The sequence below is a fragment of the Columba livia genome, chromosome 17 (genome assembly GCF_036013475.1).
Source record: "Columba livia isolate bColLiv1 breed racing homer chromosome 17, bColLiv1.pat.W.v2, whole genome shotgun sequence".
NCBI classification, from domain to species: Eukaryota; Metazoa; Chordata; class Aves; order Columbiformes; family Columbidae; genus Columba; species Columba livia.
This window is the reverse complement of record NC_088618.1, coordinates 9,009,906-9,034,303: the sequence shown is the minus strand read 5'-3', so window position 1 is coordinate 9,034,303 and position 24,398 is coordinate 9,009,906. Positions and strand designations below refer to the sequence as shown.

Genomic DNA, 24,398 nt, shown 5'->3' with positions numbered 1-24,398 from the left:
GCCAGATTATACGTGCACACAAGAAATAAAGTATGGCAGCTATATTCACAATTCCCATAGTGGATCAGAAAAGGTCTATTCTGTTTCTGAAAGCAGCAGGTTTCTGATGGTTAAGGCATCAGTTGCAAAACTAAAGGTCTCAAGATGCACAAATGGGATCACACAATCCTGAAGGAAATTAAACCGTAGAAAAAAGCCTTAAGCCAACAGTGAGATCACTAGAGGAAACGTTTTCAGCTGTGATTTAGATGGAAAACCCTTCACACCCATGCACTTCATTAACTAATATAATACACTAGATGGAGAACTAGAAATTTCTCTGCTTATATTGTATCCAAATACATGAAGGTACTATTAGTTAGGTACATGTTTGTTAAAAATACATCTGCACATCAAACTGTACTGCTATAAAAATGCACAGCTATATCCATAATCAGAAAGAGGACACTTGGAAAGTAACTCAGCAATATTTGGATGGTACTCAGAAGAAAAATGGTGAGAGAAGGAGCACAACACCACCCAGTAATTCCTGCTGGAAGGGACCTTGGGAGGCCTCTGGTCCAAGTTTCTGCTCAAAGCAGAGCTGACTTCAAAGTTAGGTCAGCTTACTGAGGGCTGCGTCCAGCCCAGCTCCAAGTGTTGCCAAGGATGGAGATTCCACAGCCTCTCTGGGCCCCTGTTCTAGTGCTTTATCACCTCCACAGTGAATATTTTTTTCCTATCGCTTCATCCAAATTTCTCTTGCTGCAACTTTAAATGGTGTCTCTCACCCGGCTCCTTCCTCTCTGCTGAAGAGAGCGATTCCAGACCCTCACTCTCTGTTAGCCCTAAGAAAAGAAATTTAAACCTGTTGCATATGTTTTACTGGACTCAGAAAGGGAAGAAAGCCCAAAAGCCATAAGCAGAAAGCTAAGAGGAGCACTACAGTGAGGCACGCGTCCTTTTCTCCAAAACATTCAGTTTTTAGTGTAGGAATGGCAGCACCTCTGACTACTAAGTCATGCTATTCACAAAACCCAGGGCAAGGCAACGCTCAACACTTACAGGGCCACATTTCACCATCCTGCAAGCAATTGCCTCCAGGAAACCACGACTTCGTAACACTGCATTTGAGAAATAAACTCAGAAAAAAAAACACATTACAGGAAGTCTTGAATTTGCCAGAAGCACTTTGTGTTCCTCTATTTCTACTGCTCCACCAGCACTGAGGCACAATAAAGACTGTTATCCACAAACGCGTAGTAGGAAACTGAGAAGCAGTGACAATCCTTTGCCAGTGTTTTATGTGGTTTCTCATTAGGAGATTCTTTTTAGTTTTCACTTTGTTGTGGCGCAAAGTCAAAACTACAGAAACTGTCCTTCCCCTCCTCCAACCCACCCCAGCGTGCTGAGCATCCCTATTAGCACCACTACATATTACAAAGCAGCTTTAGTCACCAAGAGGAAATGAATCTTTTCTTACACTAGCGAGATGCTACTCATAGAACAAGTGCATGTAACTGAAATAAGCTGAAGACTCATTTATCTGCCTTCTTCATGTCTTTCTTTGTAATTGCATGTTCATCTAGTCAAGGTTGGACTTCCTTCTGGGCTTTTAAAAACAAAATGAAGCGCTGAAGAGCGCGCAGTACTAATTTCATCTCGACTACTACGCTGTCAAAGTGGATGGAAGAAACATTTAAGGCTTATTAATACCCAAACAACATGTCGCAGACTGAGAAAAATAGTCAATTAGTTCCATAAATAGCCACTACCTTATGCGCTCTTCTTTAAAACACTTATTAAATATGTTTGTTATGAACTCTGTATAAAGCCAAAATGTAAAGGAATAATTAGCACGCATGTTTGTGTGAAATGTGACTACTTCTGACTGATACAGGGGTCCAAAGCAGTCTCCTTATCTGCTAAAACCCTGAATATTTTCAGCATTCTCCTCAAAGAGATCATTCAGCTTCGAAGAGGCTATGAACAAACCCTTCCTATGTTGAAAGCTGATGTGCAAAAAAAAAAAAGAAAATGCAGGAAAAATGCAGGAAAGCCAGCACTGGGCCAGCCTTCCACCAAGGAAAGTGGTGGCAAAAGTGCAGGATTTGTTCACAGATGTTAGTGGAAAATATAGCTCCCTTTAATTTCCCAGGAAGGCGCTTCAAGTAGTGAAACAGCAGCAGCAAAAAGAAACTGAACATTAAGACAAAATGAGAGAATTTTACTTCTGCGATTTACTATCTGCAAAGTCATAAGCCAGACAACCTGACCAAGTCTGTTTCTACTTTATTTATTGTTGTTTTCAAAACACATTTGAAAAAGGAAGAAATCCTACAGGAACCTTACTGCTGCTGCTGCTGGAACGGGTCACTGCTCTGAGGCAGTGGGAAAAAGTAACAACCGTTCCACCAGCAGAAGTTTCCGAGTGGAAGATGCTGGTGCTGCAACCATTACATAACATTTTCTTGTTGATTTTTTGAATTATTGCTGTGTTTGAGTTTAGCACCCCGGTGCTCTGAACCCACCCACGACAACAGAAGTGCCTTTTTAAAAGGACATCGGCGCGTCAGCACAGAGCAGGAACCTGCCACACGAACCGGCTGAACGACACGCCGGCCACATTCCACAATGTCACCGCTCCAACTTCTGTCCAGTATTGGTTTTAATTAAACTATGCTTATTCATATTTTTGTCTCTCCATCTCTCTGCAGCAACACTTGAAAAAATCTCCTTTGAAAGCCTTCTTCAAGGTACATTAGAACTAGCAGCAATGTCCATGATCCAGATTCTAAAGGACCTTGTATTTATCAGGATTACAATTTTACATACGGAAAATAATGAAGGTTATATACCTATGATTGAACTGCATTCCATCCTAACAAAATCCTCCATTTACAAAATGCATAGAGGGGCCTAATGTCCTGCTGTACACAGGCAGACGTAAACCAGCAAAGCTTCAATGTACAAAAACATCATTGTTGGGCCAAGAGAGAGAAGGAGGTAGGATGAAAAACAGTGATGGACAAAGTAAAAGATAAAAACTGACTTTTTCTTTCCTTCATGTTCACTTAATGATTGCTTTCTGCAGGAGACAGAAGGAGGAGAGCTGTTAATTATATCAAGAATACACCTCCAGGATAGAGCGAGAGGGGGATGCCATGGCAACTGGCAAATGCAACTGGGAACAAAACGGTCACCCTTTGGTAGGAGTGAGACCAGAAGAGAGCGCGTCCTTTTGTCCCCTCCATGCCCACCTCCTCCCTCCTTGGCATCTTTGCTGCATTAATAAAGCATACAGACAACTCAGGAAAAAGAATTTTCCCTGTAAGCAGCCTCTGACATCTTGATATGCAGGAAAAGACGAAAATTAGCAGCATGTGGGTGGAACAAAAAGGGGGGAAACACATGAGGTAGAGCTAGAGGATTTTATTCTAATTATTTAATATTTTACTTATACTTTCGTGCAGAAGGGTTTTAGCTGGGTGTTTTTTTGAAGAGAACGCTTTGGTGTTTATTTTGTTGCTGTTTGTTTTTTAAAGTGACAATTCAAGAAGTAAACACTCTAGACATCCAAAGCAGTTCAAACAAGTCAGTCTCAAGTTTTCTCCTTGAAGAAAGAAGTCTAAAAGACTGTCACCGCAGTGCTGACTGCATTCCACAGCAGAAGGGGAGAAAGAATCCACTGAAGAGCCCTCTAGCTTCTCTCACAAAAGACATTTTTCCCTGTTCCAAACGAAACATCACATTCACTGTAAAGTCCAGACAGAGATTATAACATCACTAGAATGATGCTCCAGAGTCAATCTGAGCACTGCTGTTGTGTGGTTGCAGCTGCAGACCCCGCACAGCAAACCCACCCCTTATGAGCCCCTAAAATTCTTCAGCACGAGGCTGCTAAGACCACTCATCGCCAGCACTGGGAAGAGTTAAACACTGGTGGACGGAGAAAACAAGACCTCAGTTACCTGTTCTGGAACTAGAGAAGGGCAGGAACAGCAGCACAGAACACTGCTTTTCCTCAACAAAACCTGCTTTTCTATTACCAAAGCAGCAAAACTTTATAAAATCAGGGCTGACGCGGGCAGCCCACCTGAACGGCTGATTTGCATAACCTGATTGTGCCTTTGTGTTCGTAATAGAATTTACTTGTTTTGATTCTGGTGGAAGCTTCTTCATGAAGCATCATGTTTAATTAGATCTGACACCAAAAGCTGCTGAAGAGTTTTGACGGCAGGTTTAGAAAGGGAAAGGAGAGCACCTGGAGTTTGGCATCGCCAGCCGAAGGTGGTCATGGATGTGCTGCTTTGGAGGAGGTGAGCAAAGCTGGGGGTGAAAGGCAGGAGTTGATCAGTCCCAACGGCACAGAGAGAGCTCAAGGTCTGGCAGCCGGAGCAGGAAAGGGCGGCTGAAATTGTCTTTTCTCTCCCTCACTCTTCAGGGATGGAGTTGGTCCCAGAGCACAGATTCTTTTTTTTGGCTAGGGCAGCAGTGAATCTTAAATAACTCAGCAATGTTGAAATAGTCCCTTCTCATGACATTTAGATGATATACTATACTGTGAGGAGCCAATAGGCATTTCAGCTGCTACCAACACTACCCATTCCTAGGACTTTCTACATACAGTTCTGTACTCTCAAGGGTCACAACATTGGACAAGAGTCTCAGAGACATTTTGGAAAACTGCCTTTAAACACTGTAGTATTTTTAGAGATATTAAATCCAGCCCTGTGTGAAATTTTGATGTCTGAAATGCTTTAAGCTATCTGTTATATATAAATTCAGTTCTCAGGACTGGCAATACACAGTATACACTAACACACAACCACGCAGTTCTACCTGTCGTGACAGTTTCAACACTGCTGAAAGCTGTGATTTCAGTACTAAGGTATTCAATACTAAGCCCATAGTAATAAAAATACCTTTTCAAATTGCAAGAAAAAGAGAAGACAGATGTGTTCTTAGGCTGAAGTATCTCCACATGCATTAATAGATATCCTGTGCACTACAAAGCTTCATCCTAGCTTGTGCTGCAATAACTTTCCCGTGCTGACATGTCCTTAACAGTATACCAGACATTGTCATTATATCTAAAATGAAGAATTTAATATGACCAATTTTAGGCAGTCAGTGGAAAGGCTTATTAGAAATTCTCTAATTATCTAGAAGCCTCACAACTGCCAGCACACCCCCTCCTGGTCCTTAGGATCGCAGACTTAAGCATAATACTATGTCAAGGTCCAACTAGTCTGCCTCTTAATCTTTCATTCTCCCTCAACAAGGCCTCCTTGGTATTCCATTTCCAGGGACCATTAATTTCATATGAAAATCATAGTTGGCAAGACTAAAAATATATCTTAGAACACAGAGCAATAGCTGACTGCTTTCAAGAGCTCTGCAAATCTTTTGCACAACATTCTCAGACTGAGGAAAAAAAAAGAACAAGCATCCTTCAAAATGCTGCTTGACCACAAGGTGAATTAATCTCTAGTGTAACTTAACTACTAATGAGACACAGTGAACACTACTGGATAGCAATTTCAGCCCATTCGATAAGTGTATATCAAAAATCCTGCTCACAACTAAGAATTTAAAAGGACAAAAAGAGGAGGAACGACTTCCAGCTGCACAGCCACACCAACACCTGTGCCAGCGCACACGAACATCCACCACAGCCCAGGAAGGAGCAGCCACCAAGGAAGGAGGTTTACTACTTGTAGTAGCAGTTCTCACTCAAAAGTGCTGGATTAAGTATGCTCTGTCCTGCTAGGACTCACTGCCACGTTTTCTAGAGGATGTTACTTTAAAGAAAAAAATAAATCAGAGAACTCCAACACTACCACAACTTGTAAGTTGAAGCAGAACTACTTACTTTCTTCCCTCTGTTACAAAATGCCCACCAGATGAGACAGGCTACCACTCTCCTACCCAACCCAGCTGCAGGACAACTCACTTCGTGACTTTAGATACTGGCGCAAGCAATTAAATCTCTCTAGAGTCACGATCCCACTCCTGACGGGTCATTACTGGTGGTCACACACACTTCTTTGGAAGCTGCCATAGTCTGAACTAAACTTAAGTAGTCTCTGGAACTTTGGTCTCTCATTTTAAAAAATACTGCAATAGGCTAAAGGGTCAATACCAGAAAATGGGAATACTTGAGACAATACTTGTTAAATCCTCAGCATGCATTAGTTTAGTCATATGGTCAACTCAGCAACTTGTACAAGAGCAGCTAAATATGCAACCAGCAGCAAAACAAAATTCTCTGAAGGGCTGATGATTATACTGTTCTAAAGGATAAAATGTTATTTATTTTCATAATGTTTGCTGGGCAATCATCTGGAACACTGAAAACTGATCACTGTTGCTTTCATCCTCTTAACTCTGACAATACGATAATAAAGATAAACAACAGCATTAATATCAGTGTTTAAGGATGTTGCATCACCACTCTTTAGATTTTGAACCAAAGTGTGCTGAAGTTGATGAATACATCACTTTTAAAAGTCACTATCATCATCTTGAAATACTGAAATCTCCCAGCAACTAACACTGAATACAGTTTTATATCAATTACTGGAATCTCATATGTTTATGTTAGTCTGTTCCCACACACCATAAAGGGTTTTCCTTTTTGTTAAAAATAAATCACTGCACATTTTAGTCTTCCCCCCCATTTCACTTTCACATTAGATGTTACAAGCTCAGATTTTACTTCAGCATTACAGTTTAACAGTGAATACTTATTACAGTAACACTGAACCCAGCCTAATACAAACACAGCACAAATTATTCAGAAAGTTAAAATCTCCGCCCAGAATATGGTAATATACATAGATTAACTTATGTTGTGTTTACTAGCAGCTTTTTCAAATTCACAAGTGTCTCTTTCATGGCTTCTTTGAATGACTGTTTCAGGTCTTCAGCTGCTGCTGCATTAAACAGTAAAAACTCAAAGCCCCCATTAGCAGGGTCTGGTAAAGCAAAATTTTGTTTCCTATAGGAAAACATCAGTTACTCCTGAAAGTAGGAGTTGGATCCAATTACGTTTGAGAAGATGTTTAATTGATAAGACGATGTTCAACTGATTTTGTTTAACCAGTAAGGTTCCTCGCCACACCAGGGCTCCAATGCTATAACATTTTACCCAGGTCTGGCCAGAGTACAAACACGTACCCGTTTCTGTTAAAGATATTACAGTCAAAGAGCCAGCACATTGCTGGGCATCCTGTGAAGACATTAAAGCTTTATGAACTATGAACAGCAGCCACATGTATAAAGGATCCCTTTCTGAAACACAATCTTCCGTCCCTGGCACCAGCAGGGTTTGCCACCACGCTATGCAAGATCTCATGACAGCATATCGACATTAATTTCTTCAGTGAGTTGCATATTTCAATAAAGAATAATTCAATTTCAACAGCTCTCCAGGATCACAGGAGCTTATTGCAGTGAGGTTTTGTACCACCATCCTTTTCTGCCTCCTTCAAAGCCAGGAGCTGACCTTTCTAAGCCACTTTCGCATGTATTTAGGTGACTTTGTAGAGGAAGATGATAGAGTCTCATTGGCTCAATACACATTAACATTGCATCAGTCATGAGGATTACAGAGGATTTCTAAAGTCAATTGAAAGGGTCACAGTATTGCCAAGCTATTAAAGAGATTAGATCTCATTGCAAAAGTGTAACAACCCACTCTGTCAAATTCAGTTTACTGATTGCCGTATTGTTTCCTGCTTATGCCTGAAGAGGCATGTAAAAAGATTTCAATGGAGTTGTTAAATATTTAGGTTAAAAACTCCGGCTGGTCTGGAAGAAAGTTGAAAAGCCCTAATTCAAATAACTCCTAATTTTAGTTGCAAGTGAGAACTTCCACAAAGAAACCATATATTGCCTGGAACTGTAAAATACAACAGCCAGCAGAGAAAGACATACATCAAGGTGAGGCTTGTGTCCACTTCTTTTTCTTTTGACTGTCAATTTCGTGGGATAAGTGACTGAAGAACCCCAGGCCCTGCAAACCTACTCAAACTATCCAGTAACAAAGCGCTTCCCTGGGCTGCAGCAGCTCTATACATGACATCATTTGTTTACAGAAGGCAAATACTTGCCAATTTAAAATAAAACAGGATTCAGTCTGTTGAAAGCAGACAGATGTCTACAAGAGCAGCTATTCCTGTGTCTCCACACTAATTCAGTGTGCTATACTAGCAGTAGGGCAGCTTCGCATGGCGTACAGGATCCTGCCAGAAACGGAGGAAAATGAGACTGTGGAATGTGATAATCTCAGTAGCTGGGACCACTTCCTAAAAGGGAAGGTTACAAGCTTCAAAGTGCATCACATTAAGAGGTATGTTGTATTTCAAGTAATTTAACAGGAAATCTCATCACTTCCAGTGCAGTTATGCACTACCTCACCTATTTTATCTACTTTTCAGATCAGTTTGTGTGCAGGTTTTTCACTATTCTGATGTTTTGCCACACGCCTGAGTAACTGTTGACTTTGCTGGAAGAGCTGGCACAGCAGCCACATACCCAGAACCTTCAGGAAAGCCCAGCAAGGAACTTGGCTGATGCAGGCCAGTTTGCTGAGTAGCTTTGAAGAGGTGAATACATCCAAAAAGCAAATTGTAAGGTTACCTCTTAAAGATTTCACATTAACGACTGATAGATAACCATCCCTTAAAGGCCTAAATTGTTTGCTGAATAAACCAGAAACCACAAGCTAAAAACAAACTGAGTAATGTAATAGAATTGAAATCAGATTCTCAAGCATGCAAGTTGAGATAAAAGATATTTGGTACCTGTAGAGCAGAGTGCAACATTAGCAAAGGAAGAGCTGCTGAGATTATTAGCCCTTAGGGGTCAGAGAGAACTCATTATCATGCATGAAATGCTCAGGAATGACGTGGACATTAAGAATATTGTAGTGTGCCATAAATATTTCAATTTGAAGACTGTATGGGGTTTCCCCAAAAGCTTTTAGGCAACCAAACTGTCCTTCAAGCCTGACAGAAACAGTAACGCTGACCCTAACAAAAGGGATGAGCTCCCTGCACTACCGTGACTCCACTTATCTTAGATGACACCACCACAAGGAAAGCAGATATTTCCAATTGCTGCAAACACTCAGTGACAGACTTGATTGTACAGACTCAGTAACAAAAGCATGTTACAAGCAGCCAGGGACTTCAGAGCTTACCTGTTTCTGTGCTGATGCTCCCATATGCACCTGGCAAAACTTGACTGCCTGTTCAAGTGCTACCTCTTCATCCACCTGAACACAAAATCACAACTAATGAAGTCATAATTACTTAGCTCATCTATAAATAAAATTCAATTCAGATGAAACAGGGATATAGAGTATATGAGTAAGGAGGAGAAACAGCACTTCTACAGCAGAACAGTGATCCTACATTATTCAGGAGTGTATACTCAAAGATATACAACTCTCTCTTAATTCAAACTAACATTTAGCATGAACAAATCCCACATAATTGGTGTTACGGCTCTTAACTGATTTAAGAAATTTAGTTCCAAAACACGGAGGGTCCTACTTCCTCCTCTACCCCCAAGCAGTGGTCTTGCCGAGAGAGTGGTTCTTCAGGAGATATTTATCTCCCCGACTTTCAAACAGGTATAGGGCAAATTTTATACTGCTTGGTTTGCAAATTATTGTTATTCTATAATCATGTCTAAGGTCACATAGAGAAATTACAATTAACAATAAAACACTTTACCTGTTTAATCAGCATGTACGTTTCAGACATGATCTTCTCAATTTTACCCAGGTCGTAGGCCATAACTTTCTGACCTTGCTGCCACACTCGATAAGCATCGAGCAGAAGTGTTTTCCCAGACTCGACGTCCTCCAGTAATTTCCTCTTCCTGCTTGATCTCTGGACAGGTTCTTCCATAGGTACTGTGTGAACTATTCCTTTAGCTGCCTGCTGCTGATGTCTGGAGCTGATACTTAGCTCTTCCAAAGAAAGTTCTGTAGTCCGGCTTTCTGGAGCTCGCTCCTTTGAGGTCCTGCCAGACTGCAGACGCTCTGGCTCACTGCGTCTACATGAAGAATCGATTTTCTCAGGGTCAACAGAATATCCATCGAGATCCATAGGCTCAACTGAACCAGGCCTGGGGAGCTCTTTACTTTCCTTGTCATTCTTGTCCTCTTGTTCCAATATGTCCATAGCATTGGGAATCTGTCCCTGGGTCACGTCCTTTACTCCATTTTCAGTACTATGTACTACTCCATCTGATAAAACTGGCTTTTTGGGAAGGACATCTTTCCCCTCTTCAGCACTAGTTTTATTAGAGACGTCTGTTGTCATCCTTCCTGAAGAAAGGCTACAAGACTTGGAACTCTGATCTTCTGAGACCTTAATAAAAGAAGTAATTCTTCTCTGTCATTGAAATCTGAAAGCATTTGAGTACAGCTATGGCTACCAAGAATACTGACAATTAACCTTACTGCTGAAGAAAACGCATTTACTCCACGTTCATTCTTCTTCATTCCTGAATATCAATTAATCCAAGCAACCAGTCTTACAATTGAAGTATTTAAATAAGCGAGTACAGAGTACATACACAGAGTTGCAGTGTTCTTCAGGATGTTTTCATTTACTTTGTTACACCTATACTCGGTAAACTTGGAAAACCCTTAGAACAAGTTCTCCTTGAATGTGTTTACCAATTAAACTTCCAATTTCCTGTTATCTTAACCTGATCAAACTGATTAGTGTCTAAGTGACTTCTTAAAACTAAATCTAAGTTACAATTAAATGTAATGGCAGGTGTGGTGCTGTCGGGAACCAGCAGTAAAAACTGGTGAGGCATGCAATATCTAGCTGTCTGGTTTTGTTTTGCAAGAGGAATCTCAGTTCATTTCAACAGGAAGCTCCCAATAAACTCCACCTGAAAATGTAGCTGTTCTTATACTCCATGGAACGACCATCATTTGAAATTTAAGGGACAGTCAAACCAAACTTACTGCAACCCCTTCTCAGTATTTGTCACTGGATTTCAAAAATGGAAAATAATGCTGGAAGAATGTTTTCTATGCAGTCACATATAAACAAAAGATATTAGAAATAAGTGATAATAACCCAGCCCTCCAGCCTCAGATCTAAGCCTTACCTGCGTCAGGTCGTTGAGTGTGTCCTCCAGGACTTTCACTGTGAGCACAAAGGCTTGTTGGGCCAGAACCTGGCGATCTGCATCACGTAAGTACTTCCTGTGCCATAGTGAGATAACACAAATTAAGGTAACTGCTGGAAGCTTATGGAACCAGGACATTTAAAAAAACCACACCAAACAAAAAACACCACCACAACAAATTTTAAACAAGTTAGAAGAAAGCAAACAAAACATACACAGTTACATACTGATATCTAACACTGGTAGCTCTGTTTCCATATAACTCTCCCCTCCCCACCATCATCAAAAGATTAAACGCATGAAGCAAAAGGCAGCACTACCTACACACAGATGGAATGGGAAAAATGAAGGAAAAACCCAAATCACCAAAAAACACCCCAACACCACAAAAAAAAAAAAAACAACCACCAAACCCAGAGCAAACCAGACAACCAGAATTACAGCTCTCTTAGGCCAAGCCTCCTGTGCCCCCCAAATACTAGCTTTATCAAACCTTTTCTTGAAGAAGAGTATTAGTCACACAAAGCTATCTTGAACTGTCAGGTGATTTTCATGTTCTGGATAAAACGTGTGTGTGAGATTAAGGACACCAGCAAATCCTTTCTCGTTGGTCATACCAGTTGACTTTGAATCTAGGGTTTTTAGAGCTAAAACACTTGTGTGCTAATACCCTTTTTCCTATTTAGTACTATAAAAAATAATATTGTATGTGTAAAACTTATTCACTCTACAGCTTAATTTAATTGACTAGAACATTGTAACTTCAGTGTATTGTGACACAATGCTTTAGTCCACTTTCAAGGAAAAATATCTCCAGCCATCAATCCAACCTGAGTTTAATGGAAAACTGAATTTCTAATTCAGAACTGGCTAAAAAATCAAGCAGATAATTTTGAAGGGTACTATTTTAGCCAAAAAGCCAACATTTTTCATAAACATATTTTCTCTCTACAGTATTACATTAATTGGGTAATTTAATGTTTTTTTCAGACAAAAGATACAGAAACCTGACTCCTCATTAGTTCAGTAATAACTAAAGTTCAGCTAAACCTCCCCCTATTTTTCAAAATAGGGTTGTTACAGGCATATACCAGACACACCCAGAATATTTGCATTTATAAATTCCTGCAACAATTGCAGTTCACCATGGCTGGCACTGGCTGATCCAACATGTCATATTACTTGTTTGTTAAATTCAGTCTAGACTTATAAATAACATAATATTTTTAGTACAACTGTGAGCTTGCTTAGGACAGAATTTAAACCTTCTATGGTCCAGTACTTCTGATATGCTAAAAGTCAAAGTATTTTTGGCTTCGACTTTGCTGAACATGTGGTGACATATTCCCAGACATACAAGCTATGCAAATTCACATGCGCTCACACTGAAACACACGTGAAGAAACCTTCAATGCCTCCAACTTACTGCCCTTAATCTTTCAGTTCAACTTCTTAAGCATTTTCCAGAGACTAATTTCAACATTTCCCACTCAGTAAGCTACTAGAATTTTACCTCAATCACCTCAATGTTTTCCTTAGATGTTTATTTTGGTCTTCCCATTGATATGAATCCATATATAGCTCACGCTAAATGGCTTCTTTTTTTCTTAAATAAGGTTAATGCAATTAAAATTAGATCACCCCTGAACAGGATAAGCTTTTTAAATAGCATCAGCTGCCGAGAGGCACATAACCATTGTTCAGCCCATGGGGGATTACAGCAGGATGCCTGGGCCATGACCTCCCTCACTGGTCATCGCTCTTACGCAATAGCCGACCGAGGGGTGCAGGTCACGATGCTCCGTTCCACCAGCGAATCCCTCCATGTGACAGAAAACCTCTGCAAGCCTGTCAAGGCTGTGTGGCTGCTCCAAGTACCAAGAAAAATGCTGAAGAATTCTAGACTCTATTATGGTATCGCAATCCTGACAAAACTTAATCATCATTCCACTACTTTCCCAAGGAAATGTGTCTGAAGGCTTCTTTCCTAAACTAATAACATCTTTAAATAACACATTCACACAGTGAACAAAATATATTCAAAGCTTTATGAAGTAATGGATTAAAAGAAGTATCTCATACTTTCCCTGATCAGGGGTCCTCTGTAGCATAGATGAGACTTTCAGCAAGGTGTTGTAATCCTTCAGCTGTGACAGCACATTGAGCAGCAGGACGATAGAGCGGTTCATATGAGATGCAAAACTGCCTGGGCGGTCGATCTCATCCACGGGGATGCGCCAGATTCCCTACAGGGACAGGAAAAGAGGAAACTCCTAAAGAGGGATCCAACTGAAAAGAGGAGAGATCTTATAATATAAATTGGGTTCTGCAGCAGACTCAATTTCACTGGGGGTCAGGGGAATAAGGGACAGAAAAACGCTGTGGTCCTTCAGACACGGAGATCTGGATTTAAAGTCAACAGATTCCTGCCAGTAGCAAACAAGGGCGGATTGCAGAAGCCACAGCACACCTTCTAAATGTGCCTGTGAACTATGGCGAGAAAAAAGTAGAGCAAAGCTTCAATTATCTTGTGCACTTTTCTTAAACATCTGTGAACTCACCTTCCTAAGCCAAAGCTCAACTACCATATAAAACAAGGAGTAACTTATTTGTAAGTTCTCCTGGCCTGAAAGCTGCTGCTCTTGTGCAGCCACAGCAAGATTCTATCTTCAAATAATCTGTAACTAAAAGTCTTAGGAACTTGGTTACTGCCTTGATATCACCAGTGTTCACCATGGCACTAACCAGATCGCATCAGATTCCTCAGCAGCATCCATTTTCAAGTGGCAGATTCAAATACCTGTGCACACATCCTGAGCCTTCCATTAATAATGAAATTTCTGGGACAAAGGAATCTTTGAGGAGCAATGCTGGAGACTGACAGAAAATATAATTTAATTATGGTTAGTCAGCTCAGATTTTGCAAAGTCTAATAAGGATTTTTTTTAGGTGTTTAACGTGGATGCTGTCAGCACATTAGTCAACCATATTTAAAAAATGCAATGCAAACACTACTACGCTTGCCTGTTAGTATTTTCATTCACAAAAGCTGTTGTTACATCAGCGCAAACCCTTCCCTTGTGCTTTAGTTGGTTCTGAAGCTTCTCCTGCAGCAGCTCTGTATGATGAAAATCCTCTGGTCATTTATACCATTTTGTGACAATGCAGGAAAGAACAGTCTCACCAACACGAGCACCTGCCTAAAAATGAATTCTGCTTTCCAAACCTGTTTGGAGAGCAGGATATACAAATATTTACTCTTTCATCCTTGTTTGAAGGTCTTGCTTTGATATATTTAGCGTTACTTTCAGTGTGAGCAAAATTCTTCAGAACTTAATGCAAGGTGGAAGCAAAGTAAATGATTACTGCAATCACAAATGACACGTGACCTACAGCGGACCCTCACCCTGCACATCATCAGGCAATCTGCAGCTCTACTCCATAGGATGCGTAGCAACTTGGGAAAAAACACCACACACTATCAATACTTTCAAATAGGAAAGAATTACTTCAGCCACCTATAATGCACAGACTATTCTGCCAAATTTTCTTACTCTTGCTCTCTATTCTTACTCTTGCTCTCTATTCTTACTCTTTAGTGATCACAGCAAAAGCCATTTTTCCTCTTCACTCCCTGAAGCTTGCTTTCAAACTTTTTTTGCAGCTTCCCGCTCCCAGAAGGTACCTGAAACCATCCCACGGGTGACCCCCCCGGCACAACCATCACTGCCTCCTGTCCCCAACTACCAACTTCCACAAGTACCTTCTGTGGCTTGGTGGCATCTCATCTGCTCAAGAGCTCTCAAGCACGTACAGATCCTGCAGGTAACAGTTCCTTAGAACAGCACATACTTTATTCAAACAGAGAAGCTTTTTCTTCCCCCAAACCATACAATGACTTTCAGGCTACAGATGAAACACACATTACGGAGTTGATATTTTTTCCTTCGCTGCACGTATGTAAACTGGACTTCTGCCAAATCCCAAACCAACCACATGTCTCATGGTAGCACCACATTGCAACAACCTACTTCCCAATGTAACTATACAAAACAATTTATGGTCAAGGGAGATGCAGGCTGTAGGAATGGAAGACGGCCAACAGGGAGGTTCCTGGTCTTTTTCAGCATTATCTCATCCTTCATTTGAAGGAGGCAGATCACTTGGAGGAGCTTTCGGATGCCGTATCTGGAATCAGCTGAAAATAATTTTACGACTCCTTCCCACACGTCCCATGTATACATTTTAATGCTACCCCGGAAATTACATTAATGCAGTAAAACCATGTGCAATGACAGAATGTGGTAAATGCAGAGAGAAAGCTGCGACTGACAAAGTCCATCTGACAGCTGCACAGCTGTGTGTTTTGGGGAATGATGCTCTTCTGCCTTTCTACACTGGAAGAGCTTAAATTGAAACTCACATTAGAGGTGTTTACATTTACTTTATCATCGCAATTGCAAAAGAAAGGCTGATTTAAAAGGAAGGTCACTAACTTTTCAAGTGCTGACTTGCAGTTCTACAAATGAAGAACAGCAACAAACAAGATTACCGGCCCATGTTACATACCTGCCTGTTTCACATGCAGCCTCAAGCCAAAAGCAGAAACCAGCCTGCCATCGGGAGTCAGAACAATCTTCATTCCACCCACTGCAATTTTATTAAGCAATATGCAAAACACTGATGTTAAAGTGAGCTTATCAGAATTTATTTCATGAGCAATGTTGAATTCTTTTTAACGCTACAACTGGAGTCAGAGAGTAAAGAAACTATCTCAACCAAACCTCTCCCAAAAAGAAGTTTAACTGAGCCCATCAGGCATGAATTTTTCCTTCCTAAGCATTAACAACCTTCAGGAAGAATAATTCTGAATTCAGATCGCATACTGCAACTTCTTTAAAATATTTTTTTAAACAAAACTTAAGAAAGTTATAAATGTAAGGCTTATAATAAAATAACTGCAGAGGAGACTGAAAAGTGTTATTCAGTTTGACTAAAGTTTTCAGATTTGTTAGTAAAATATCTCCCGTGAAAGTACAAACACAGAGGGGTGCAGATCCTCGTGACAACCATCTGCAGTTCTTTGAAGTGGTTTGTTGCTGATCATCACCACTCGGGTCACTTGACAAAATGTCTCCGGCTCTGGCCACCAAAAGGATTTTGCATCCAAGGCCCCGCTCCTGTTTGCAGCTGCAAGGTTCTCTTCTCCCTTCTGCAAGAGCCAGCGATGCTGTTTACACGAAACCAGAGGAAGGAGTGAGACGCTTCCAACAACTCCAAAATGCCTTTCAAGATCCAAAACATCAAGCTGCCTTCCTGACTACACAAACACCGAAAGCTGGGGGCGGGGGAATCGAGCCTGAGATGCGCTGCTAAGAAAAAATAAACCTACGAGTATGAGAAAATTCTGTGCATTATTTAATACTGAGCTTTACGTTAAGTATGAAACTGAATAACTAAGTCAGTACACCACATTCCTGGTGACACTTTTTCAGCAGGAAACTTGCTGCAGAGCCTCCTGTTGCAGAACCAAAGGCTCGGGGAGGGTGAGGAGGCCAGTGCTGCGCGGGGCTGTGTGAGCACAGCCACAGACCTGGTGACTTTCGAGCTCAGTCACTGAAAACAGAAAGGAAGGAAGCGCTTATTATTCCTCCACGCTGCTCACTCCAGAACGGTACGGGAGAGGATTCCCTGGGGTTTCGGAATGCCTCTCCGAGGAGGAAGGGCTGGCGGTTCTCAGCAAAACCAAAACTTCTCAGGGGCTGGTGCTGCTGACGCTGCAGAGCTCCCGCAAGCCATTTTCTAAGCAGAGATCAAACTTTACTCTCTCAGTGCTCCACGGCTTCTCTTCCGAACGAAATGGAGAAATGCTACTCATGCTTCTTCAGATGATCCGATTCACATTTAAGAAGCAAACACATAAAACTACTGCTATAAATAAAGACCTACAATTAGTTATTATTCAATTCCTCTTTTTTTTTTTTTTTCTTCTTATTTCCAAGGGGTCCCAGAAGTGCAAGTTGCACCACATAAAACAAACAATTCCACTGCTGCCTTCAAGTGATCAAAGCAAAAACAAACACTTTGTCATCTGGCAGCCTCAGTAATGTCCTACTAAAAGCCTTTAGTAAAAACAAATCTCATTTCAATATTATTTTGTCAGAAAATATGACAAAACTAGCAAACCAACTAACAAAGTGTGGCAGAGAAGCCACCAATTAATAATGCAACAACCTACACAACATTTTAAAAGCAGAAGCTGCACTAAGCACAACTGCATAATCCCTGGAAAGCTCACACTTTCCTAAAGGTTTTCTGTTAAGTATCTGTTTTAATACAGGGTTAAGCACAACGTACTGAAGTACTCCTGGCTTTACTCAGGTCCTTTCTTCGCATTACTTAGGTCAATGCGGCCTCTTGCCAGTTCCAGCGTCACCAGTAAAACCGCTGCTCCCTCCCCACGCAACCAAACCACCTTTTCTCATCCAATGTTAACATGCTCCCGTAGCTCTTATTATTTCACTCCATCACCTAATTTCGGCTTTTCTTCTTTTCTACAGACAATTCTATTCTTTTTCTTCCTCAATTCCTCATTTCATCCACGCTGCTATTCAGTATGTAGGGAACAATTCCACCTCTGTGAACGGGAATGTGAGTAGGGACAAAAGTATTAAGAAATGAAAGCAGCTATATTCAGAATATTAAAATACTTAGCTGCGGGGACTTGTAGAATCAAGGAAGAAGCAGCAGCCCCTGTTTTCTGTAACTTGGGCAATTTCAGAAAAATATTACATTTCAGAGTATTTAAGCAGCATCCCTCACCTACTGTTAGTCTTGTTCACACAGTACAGTAACAAAATATATAAAAAAAAATAGTACGATAACAAATAAATGACATTTCATCAGCCTGGAAAAGGAAACCAAAATAAGGCAAAACTGCAGCAGCTTCCTTTTGATAAGTCAGAACCAAGCAGGATTAGGATTCCCAGTACTACAAGGTAAACATTGTCCATTTCTTTTTTTCTTCTTTTTAAATACACACCCACTTGGAAGTCAACCACCAGCACGTCTGCATCCTGGAAGAACCGTGGAATTCTGCAGCATTATTTCAGCAAGAGAGCAGCAGGAAAAATATTGACAAATTAAAATGCTCCACATGCTCCAATTTTCATACACTGATAAAGAAACATAATGAACAATTTTCACCCTTTATTTCTCTCTTCAAAATACAATGTATTTTCAGAGTTTTAAATTTAAAATACTTCAATTTCTAGAAAGATAATTTTACAGTTGACGTGACATTAAATTGGTTTTAACCCTACGGAAAGAACATCCAAGCCATACCCCTGGAGAGACTATTATGTGTGAGCATGAGTCAGGGACACATACACACGAGGAAGGGAAAGGGAGTCATGTCCTCGCTGCATAAGCAATTACATAAGGGCAGAAATGCCTCGTTAAGATGATGAGTTACAAGTTCAGGTGGAATCAGTGAAACAGAAAACGAGGCCTACAGATAGCCCTTGTGAAACACTGGGTTTGGCCCTTTTCCAGGCACAATCTGGAGGGTTTTGTTGACTCAGTGAGGAGGCTTGAGGAGTTTTCACTCAGATGGTTCCCATGTACCATGTGATTCCACAACGATGTCAACATAAAGTCACATCATCTCTTTTTAAAGGGAAATGGCTAACTAAACTATATATATATATATATGTAAAGAATCTGCTCTACTCCACAGCTACAACGGAAAGGCAGAAGAAAGCGAGAAGAGTTTTGAAGGTGCAGTCCTGCTCAGGCGATGCCAGCGCTGCGTCCCCTCCCTCCGCAGCTCCGCACTGGGTGCCTTGGGCAGACACCCCACTGATTGTGCATTTGTTACTTCAGTGTCATTTTTTGGGGTACATTTTGGGTTATGTCCTGTCCCTGTCTGAAAGAGCCTGGAACTCTTTCTTCGGAAAGATATAAAACACAGAAGTCCAAAGAATACAAAATGTTTCTAGATCTTCTAATAAGCAAATAACTTGAGGCAGAAACCCAGTGAAAGAATGTGAAACCCTCATCAGGAAATCTCTACCATGATTTTGCATTTCTTTAGGCATTCTCAGGGGCCAGCTGAGGATGATTTCTTTACCGCCAGAATAAATGGTTAGCAGGGCACATCTAGAGCCTGACAGGGGTTCTGGTTTTGCTTAACAGTCAGTCTTCTGTTGTTTTAAGGGGATTTTTCTGCTTAGATCTTTTCTGTGTAACTGCTACAACCAGACTGCCTGGCATCAGATGCAGATGGTACCCAGAGCTCATGAAACAAGCTTGGCACAGTCCATCCCTGTGCCCAGAACTGGGGGGGCTCCTGCATCAGCCCCCTGCAGACATCAGCAAACTCTTCTTTTTCACAACATGTGGGATTCATTTAATTTAATGCCACATGTCTACGATACAGACATACACATTTAATGATATCACCTAAAAACCTTTTACAGAGGCACAATGGCTTTTGGGGTATGTGGCTCACCTGAGCTATTGTAGGCTCCACTTTAGGCCTTCAAAATATACATAGGTAGGGGTTTTAGCAGCTTATTTAGGAACAAATCGAGATTACAGAAAAAAAGTACATTTCACTGAACAGGCTATGAAGTTATTTACAGAAATTAAGAGAGCTGCACACCGGAATGTAATGAAGAACTGTCAATATTTTCAATGGCACAACTATAGACAAGTACTGCCAACCAGGAGAAAACATAAATTGACATACATACCAGGAATGGTACCAAACAAGCTATACTCAACTGTGCACTATTAGCCATCAAATTCTAAAAGCCTTTTGGAAAGCAACAAGAATGGCATGTTCCATCACTGGCTGGTATTTCAGTATGTGCAGACAATCTGGAAGCACAGAGAAATACTTGCATCTTTTTTCAATGCTGAAAAGAACAAAAGCAACGGAGAGCTGAACTGGACAAAAATTTAAAGTCCTCCAGTGTTCTGACAGAGGTAAAACGACAGCAGGAGCTAGTGAAAAAGCTTTTTAATCTCAAATCAGAATTCCGTAAGACCTAACTAGGGTTCCTTATTTCTTTTTTATAATGCCAGCTTTATAAAGATCTGTGTTTGCAAATACATGACTTAGTTCATATTTGAAGGTCACAGTTCTGTCTGAGGTTTCACGCTGGCTTAGGAATGACAGAAGTACACATCCTGGATGTCAAACTGTTTGTCAGCCAAAGCTGAGGGCAGGAAGCTGCTTATTTAACATAGGTAGTAAGAAACAAATATCCCATTTAAGTGCTTATGAACCAGAAAAGAAAACATGGAGTAGTAAAAAGGAGTCAAGCCTCAGAGAAGACATACTCCTCTCAAACAACTAAAGCTCTACATGAGTTTGCACATTTCATCCACACCAATTAAGATCTCTGAATTAAGTTATTAGGAGCTTCTCCCCCTGCTACAGCAGCGTCCATAGAACACCTCCCTTCTCTGCCCAACAAGTGGAGGCCCTGGATGAGTCCTGACTGCTATAAAAGGCAAAAAAATCTGTTACCATTATGCACCCCTTAGCTAACCTCAGCACATCTTTTTTCCTCTGATATAGAAATTCATGCAACAAAAAAGAATTTCATTAACTCTGTTATTCAAGTAGTTTACCCTCTTTTTTGGGGGGGAGGAAGGGGGATGTGTGTTAAAGCTAATGCTGTCTTGCTTTAAAGATTCCCAAGGCTTCCTCAGCAATACAGGGTTTAAAACCAAACAAAAGCAGTTCTTTATTGAATTATAAGTTAGTGATAATGTCTAATTCAAGTAAACATATAGGCAGCAGTGTGCCCAGCACCCCAACTGAAGTTGACTGATCTTTGATAACACCAGAGGAACAAGACATTGCAGAGAAGCTATAATTCAATTACCCTATCTACAGTAATGTAAATCACAGTATACGCAGGGGATCTTCAATATTCAAGGAGCAGCAATACTACAACAGCTTAATCTAGCACAAGGCACGGCAGTGACTCAGTGAGCTCGGCAGAAGACAGGGTACAGTCTGATGGTGTTTGATTTCAGGGATATTGAGAGATAGGAACTGTTTGAGAACAACCAGAGTAATTACTGAGGGGGAGGAGGAGTGAGGAAGGCCCCAACATTTAGAGTATTTCATACTCCAATAAAGATGCTAAAAACACACAAAAGTCCCGTTACTGAAAACAACCAGAACAATATCTGGGTATTCAAGATGTCAACCTGAATATGCTCCAATAAAAAAAAGACAATTCTTGCAGCTCCCTGGGTAACAAAACCCCCACAACATATGCTTTAATTCCTAGAGCTTCTAGATCTGCTTCATGCAAAATACCCACAGCACACACAGAAATCTGCCATTGCACAAATAAACACATGCTGCAGTAAATTAAAAAAATAGAAACATGAAGCTGCCACAGCCAATGCCGCAAACAGCACGTGGCACTTCTTTATGCACAACACCAGAATTTACTGCAATTAAGACATACGTTCTAAAATTATAAACATGTGACCAGACAAAGCTGACTGTTTTTAACAAACTGCTAATTAAATTGGAATCCTCTTCTCCTCCCTCTCTCTCTTTAGCTCAATGAAGCAGCAACTGCTACAGCATAGTAGCTCATGCAAAACAGATACTGAACAACAGGCTTTTCTGTTAGGTCACTGTTAAGAAGGGGAATCTCCAGCGTGAGCCTGGCTGTCGTAGGCAGAACAGCAGAGTGCACACCAGAGATCACAGCTGGGCTGCTCTGTGCCAGACATGATTTTTACAGACCTACCGTCTCTTTTTTTCTTCTAGACATGAAAGCCTCCCCTTGCAAGCTTTAGGGCTGAATCGAAAACGAGGGTGCTAAATAATTCATCCCAGTGACGAGGTGGAGGAAGGAGACCAAGAAATCCCAATCAACGCAGACAGAAGAAAACAAAAATCCCTCACCCTTTCGTGCCCCCTTCCAAACTTCTCTCGGCTCCTCCGTCTCCCATTGCTCTCAGGATTTTCCTCTGTGCAGCAAAGCAGATCTGTCACAGCCTCTAACCAAAGGCGAACCGAACTAATTAAATAAGTATTTCCCAGCCACGACAGCGAATGTCATCAGAGCCCATCTCCTGCCTGGCTGCCTGCTCGGCGCTGCGGGTGAGCCCCGGGGCGCCCGGAGCCGCCCAGCCCCGCCGGGGGAAGGGACGGGATTCCCCGCGGTACCGACCAGCTGCGCGGGGAAGGGTTTGAACACCCGCGGGCAAGCTGGGCAGGGGAAAGGCACGCCGCGCCGAGAAACGCCCTGCAATTTGGGGAAGCCGGCAGCTATTTGTGGCAAAGAGAAAGCAAACTTACTACAACAGCGCGTCTGGCCCCGCCGGAGCTCCAGGGAGGGCCCTGCGCCTCCTCCCCGCCAGCAGCCGCTTCTCCCCGGGGCATCACCCAGCAGCACCGGCTCCCCCCGGGGCATCCCCCCGCAGCCCCGGCACGTTCGCTCAGCCGACCAAGAGGCGCGTTTCGCTCCGGCCCACCGGCCCGGGCCTCCCCGCGGCGCGCTGGTGAAGGGGGGGAAGTTCCCCTCGAGCCTCCCCCGCCCACCCCGCGCAGGGCGGCCGCTTCTGCGGGCCGCGGGGCCGCCCCCCGCACTCACCATTCCCGAGCGCCGGGCTGGCTCGGCCCGAGTTCCCCCGCGGAGCCGGAGCGCGCCCGCCCCCGCCCGGGCCCCCGCCCCGCGCCCCCACCTGACCGCGCACCGAGCCCGCCTGCGCCCCCGCCCGCCTCACACTTCCTCTCGCACCGGAGTTCGCCCGACCTCTGGGAACCGCATACCTTAGATTTCCTGCCGCCGCCGCTTTTTTTTTCCTCTCTCTCTCTCCCCTCTTTCTTTGCAACTGGGGGCGGGGGGCGGCGTGCAGGGCTGGAGCTGTTTGCTCGGCTCTTGTTTGACATAGGATGTTGGTCCCAGTTATCGCCGAGCCTGGCTCAGAGCCATCCCACTTAGGGCAAGTGAGTAAACAGCTGCTCCTGTCGGTTTGCGAGCATTAATAAAAAACAGTTATCTGCTCCCACCTGTCCGCGAACCTGCCCAAAATACTCCGTGACCCAGTTTAACCCCGCTGCTGCCGCTTCAGTGCCCTTCACCGGAGGCCCATTCGTGACCTATTTTTCCCAAGCGTGGCCGGTTCCCTCTTCTCCCCGCGGGGCTGGGCCGGCGGAGCCCGCCTGGCTGCTCGGAGCGGAGGAGGGAGGCGGCGGCAGCAGCTGCAGCCATGGCTGCGCGGGGGCTGCGGGGCTGCGCGGTGACTGCGCGGAGCCCGGGGGGGCTGCGCGGAGCCTGCGCGGCCGCCGCCGCACGCAGCCGGCACAGGCGGGTATCCGGCTCCGCCAGGCGCTGCACTACAGTTCCCTTCGTGCCACTGAACCACCTCTCACCAAACAGCAGGACAATCCTCCACCACTGTTTCCTTGTATTTGTGCTGTCAGATCGTTCCTTCCCCAGGGCTTTTTAACTGAGCTCCAGCTTCTGCAATACCAGCAGGGGCTGGTGGCACATTTCTTTCACCAGTCCCTTGCCTCCTGCTTCATTACATGCTTCTCCCTTTCTCAGACTGTTGGAAGGGGAAAACAAAGGTCTACCCCTCGTCCTTTACCCCATACTTCCCTCTATTCAATCAGTCCCAAGACCCAAACCATGTGCCAGCCCACTGCCAACCTCAGAGCATCCAATCCTGCCTCAGAACTGGCTGAAATATTGTTCTCAATCTGAGCACAGCTAAACTTACCGTCTTTGCCCAGCCATTCATTCAGGCTCTACTCCCGCTTACCTTCATCACAAAAGTTTAAACATTTTATCTGTAGTTGTTCCTTTCTCTCACTTTTGCAGGCAGAGTAATTGCTTTGACTTCCTCCTCACCCTCCTAAGCATTGCAGGGGCTGGGTTGTTTCCCTTTTGATGGCTAGGATTATTATCAAGTGCTCAAAATCTATCCTGTTTACTAACACCTCAGGCTTAATAGCCTGCTCCACAACTGCAATAATCCCCACATGCTATGCAGAAGTCAGCTGCTAAAATTATCTTTCCCATCATTTTAGCCACTTTCTACCCATTTTTTCATTTCTTCATGTTCCTCTTACCACATCAATTTTAGGCTTCTCACACTAAAAGCCCCACATACATTGCCACTTCCTCCTTATTTCTCTACTTTATGTATACACATTTATGCTTAACAGCATCTTTAAAAAAAAAAAAAGCTAAATTATTATTTAA

General features: G+C 42.6%; 1 protein-coding gene across 6 annotated transcripts in view; it reads right to left on the bottom strand.

Annotated features, from left to right (window-relative positions):
* Positions 1-24,398, bottom strand: part of CABIN1 (calcineurin binding protein 1) — a 102,088-nt gene that overhangs the window by 15,957 nt on the left and 61,733 nt on the right. For all 6 annotated transcript variants that reach the window (XM_065033698.1, XM_065033701.1, XM_065033700.1 and 3 more), the window contains 4 exons: positions 13,228-13,391; positions 11,125-11,221; positions 9,726-10,367; positions 9,188-9,262 (listed from right to left, as the gene is read on the bottom strand). In XM_065033698.1, the coding sequence (XP_064889770.1) occupies positions 9,188-9,262; positions 9,726-10,367; positions 11,125-11,221; positions 13,228-13,391 (978 nt within the window). The remainder of the gene's footprint in view (positions 1-9,187; positions 9,263-9,725; positions 10,368-11,124; positions 11,222-13,227; positions 13,392-24,398) is intronic.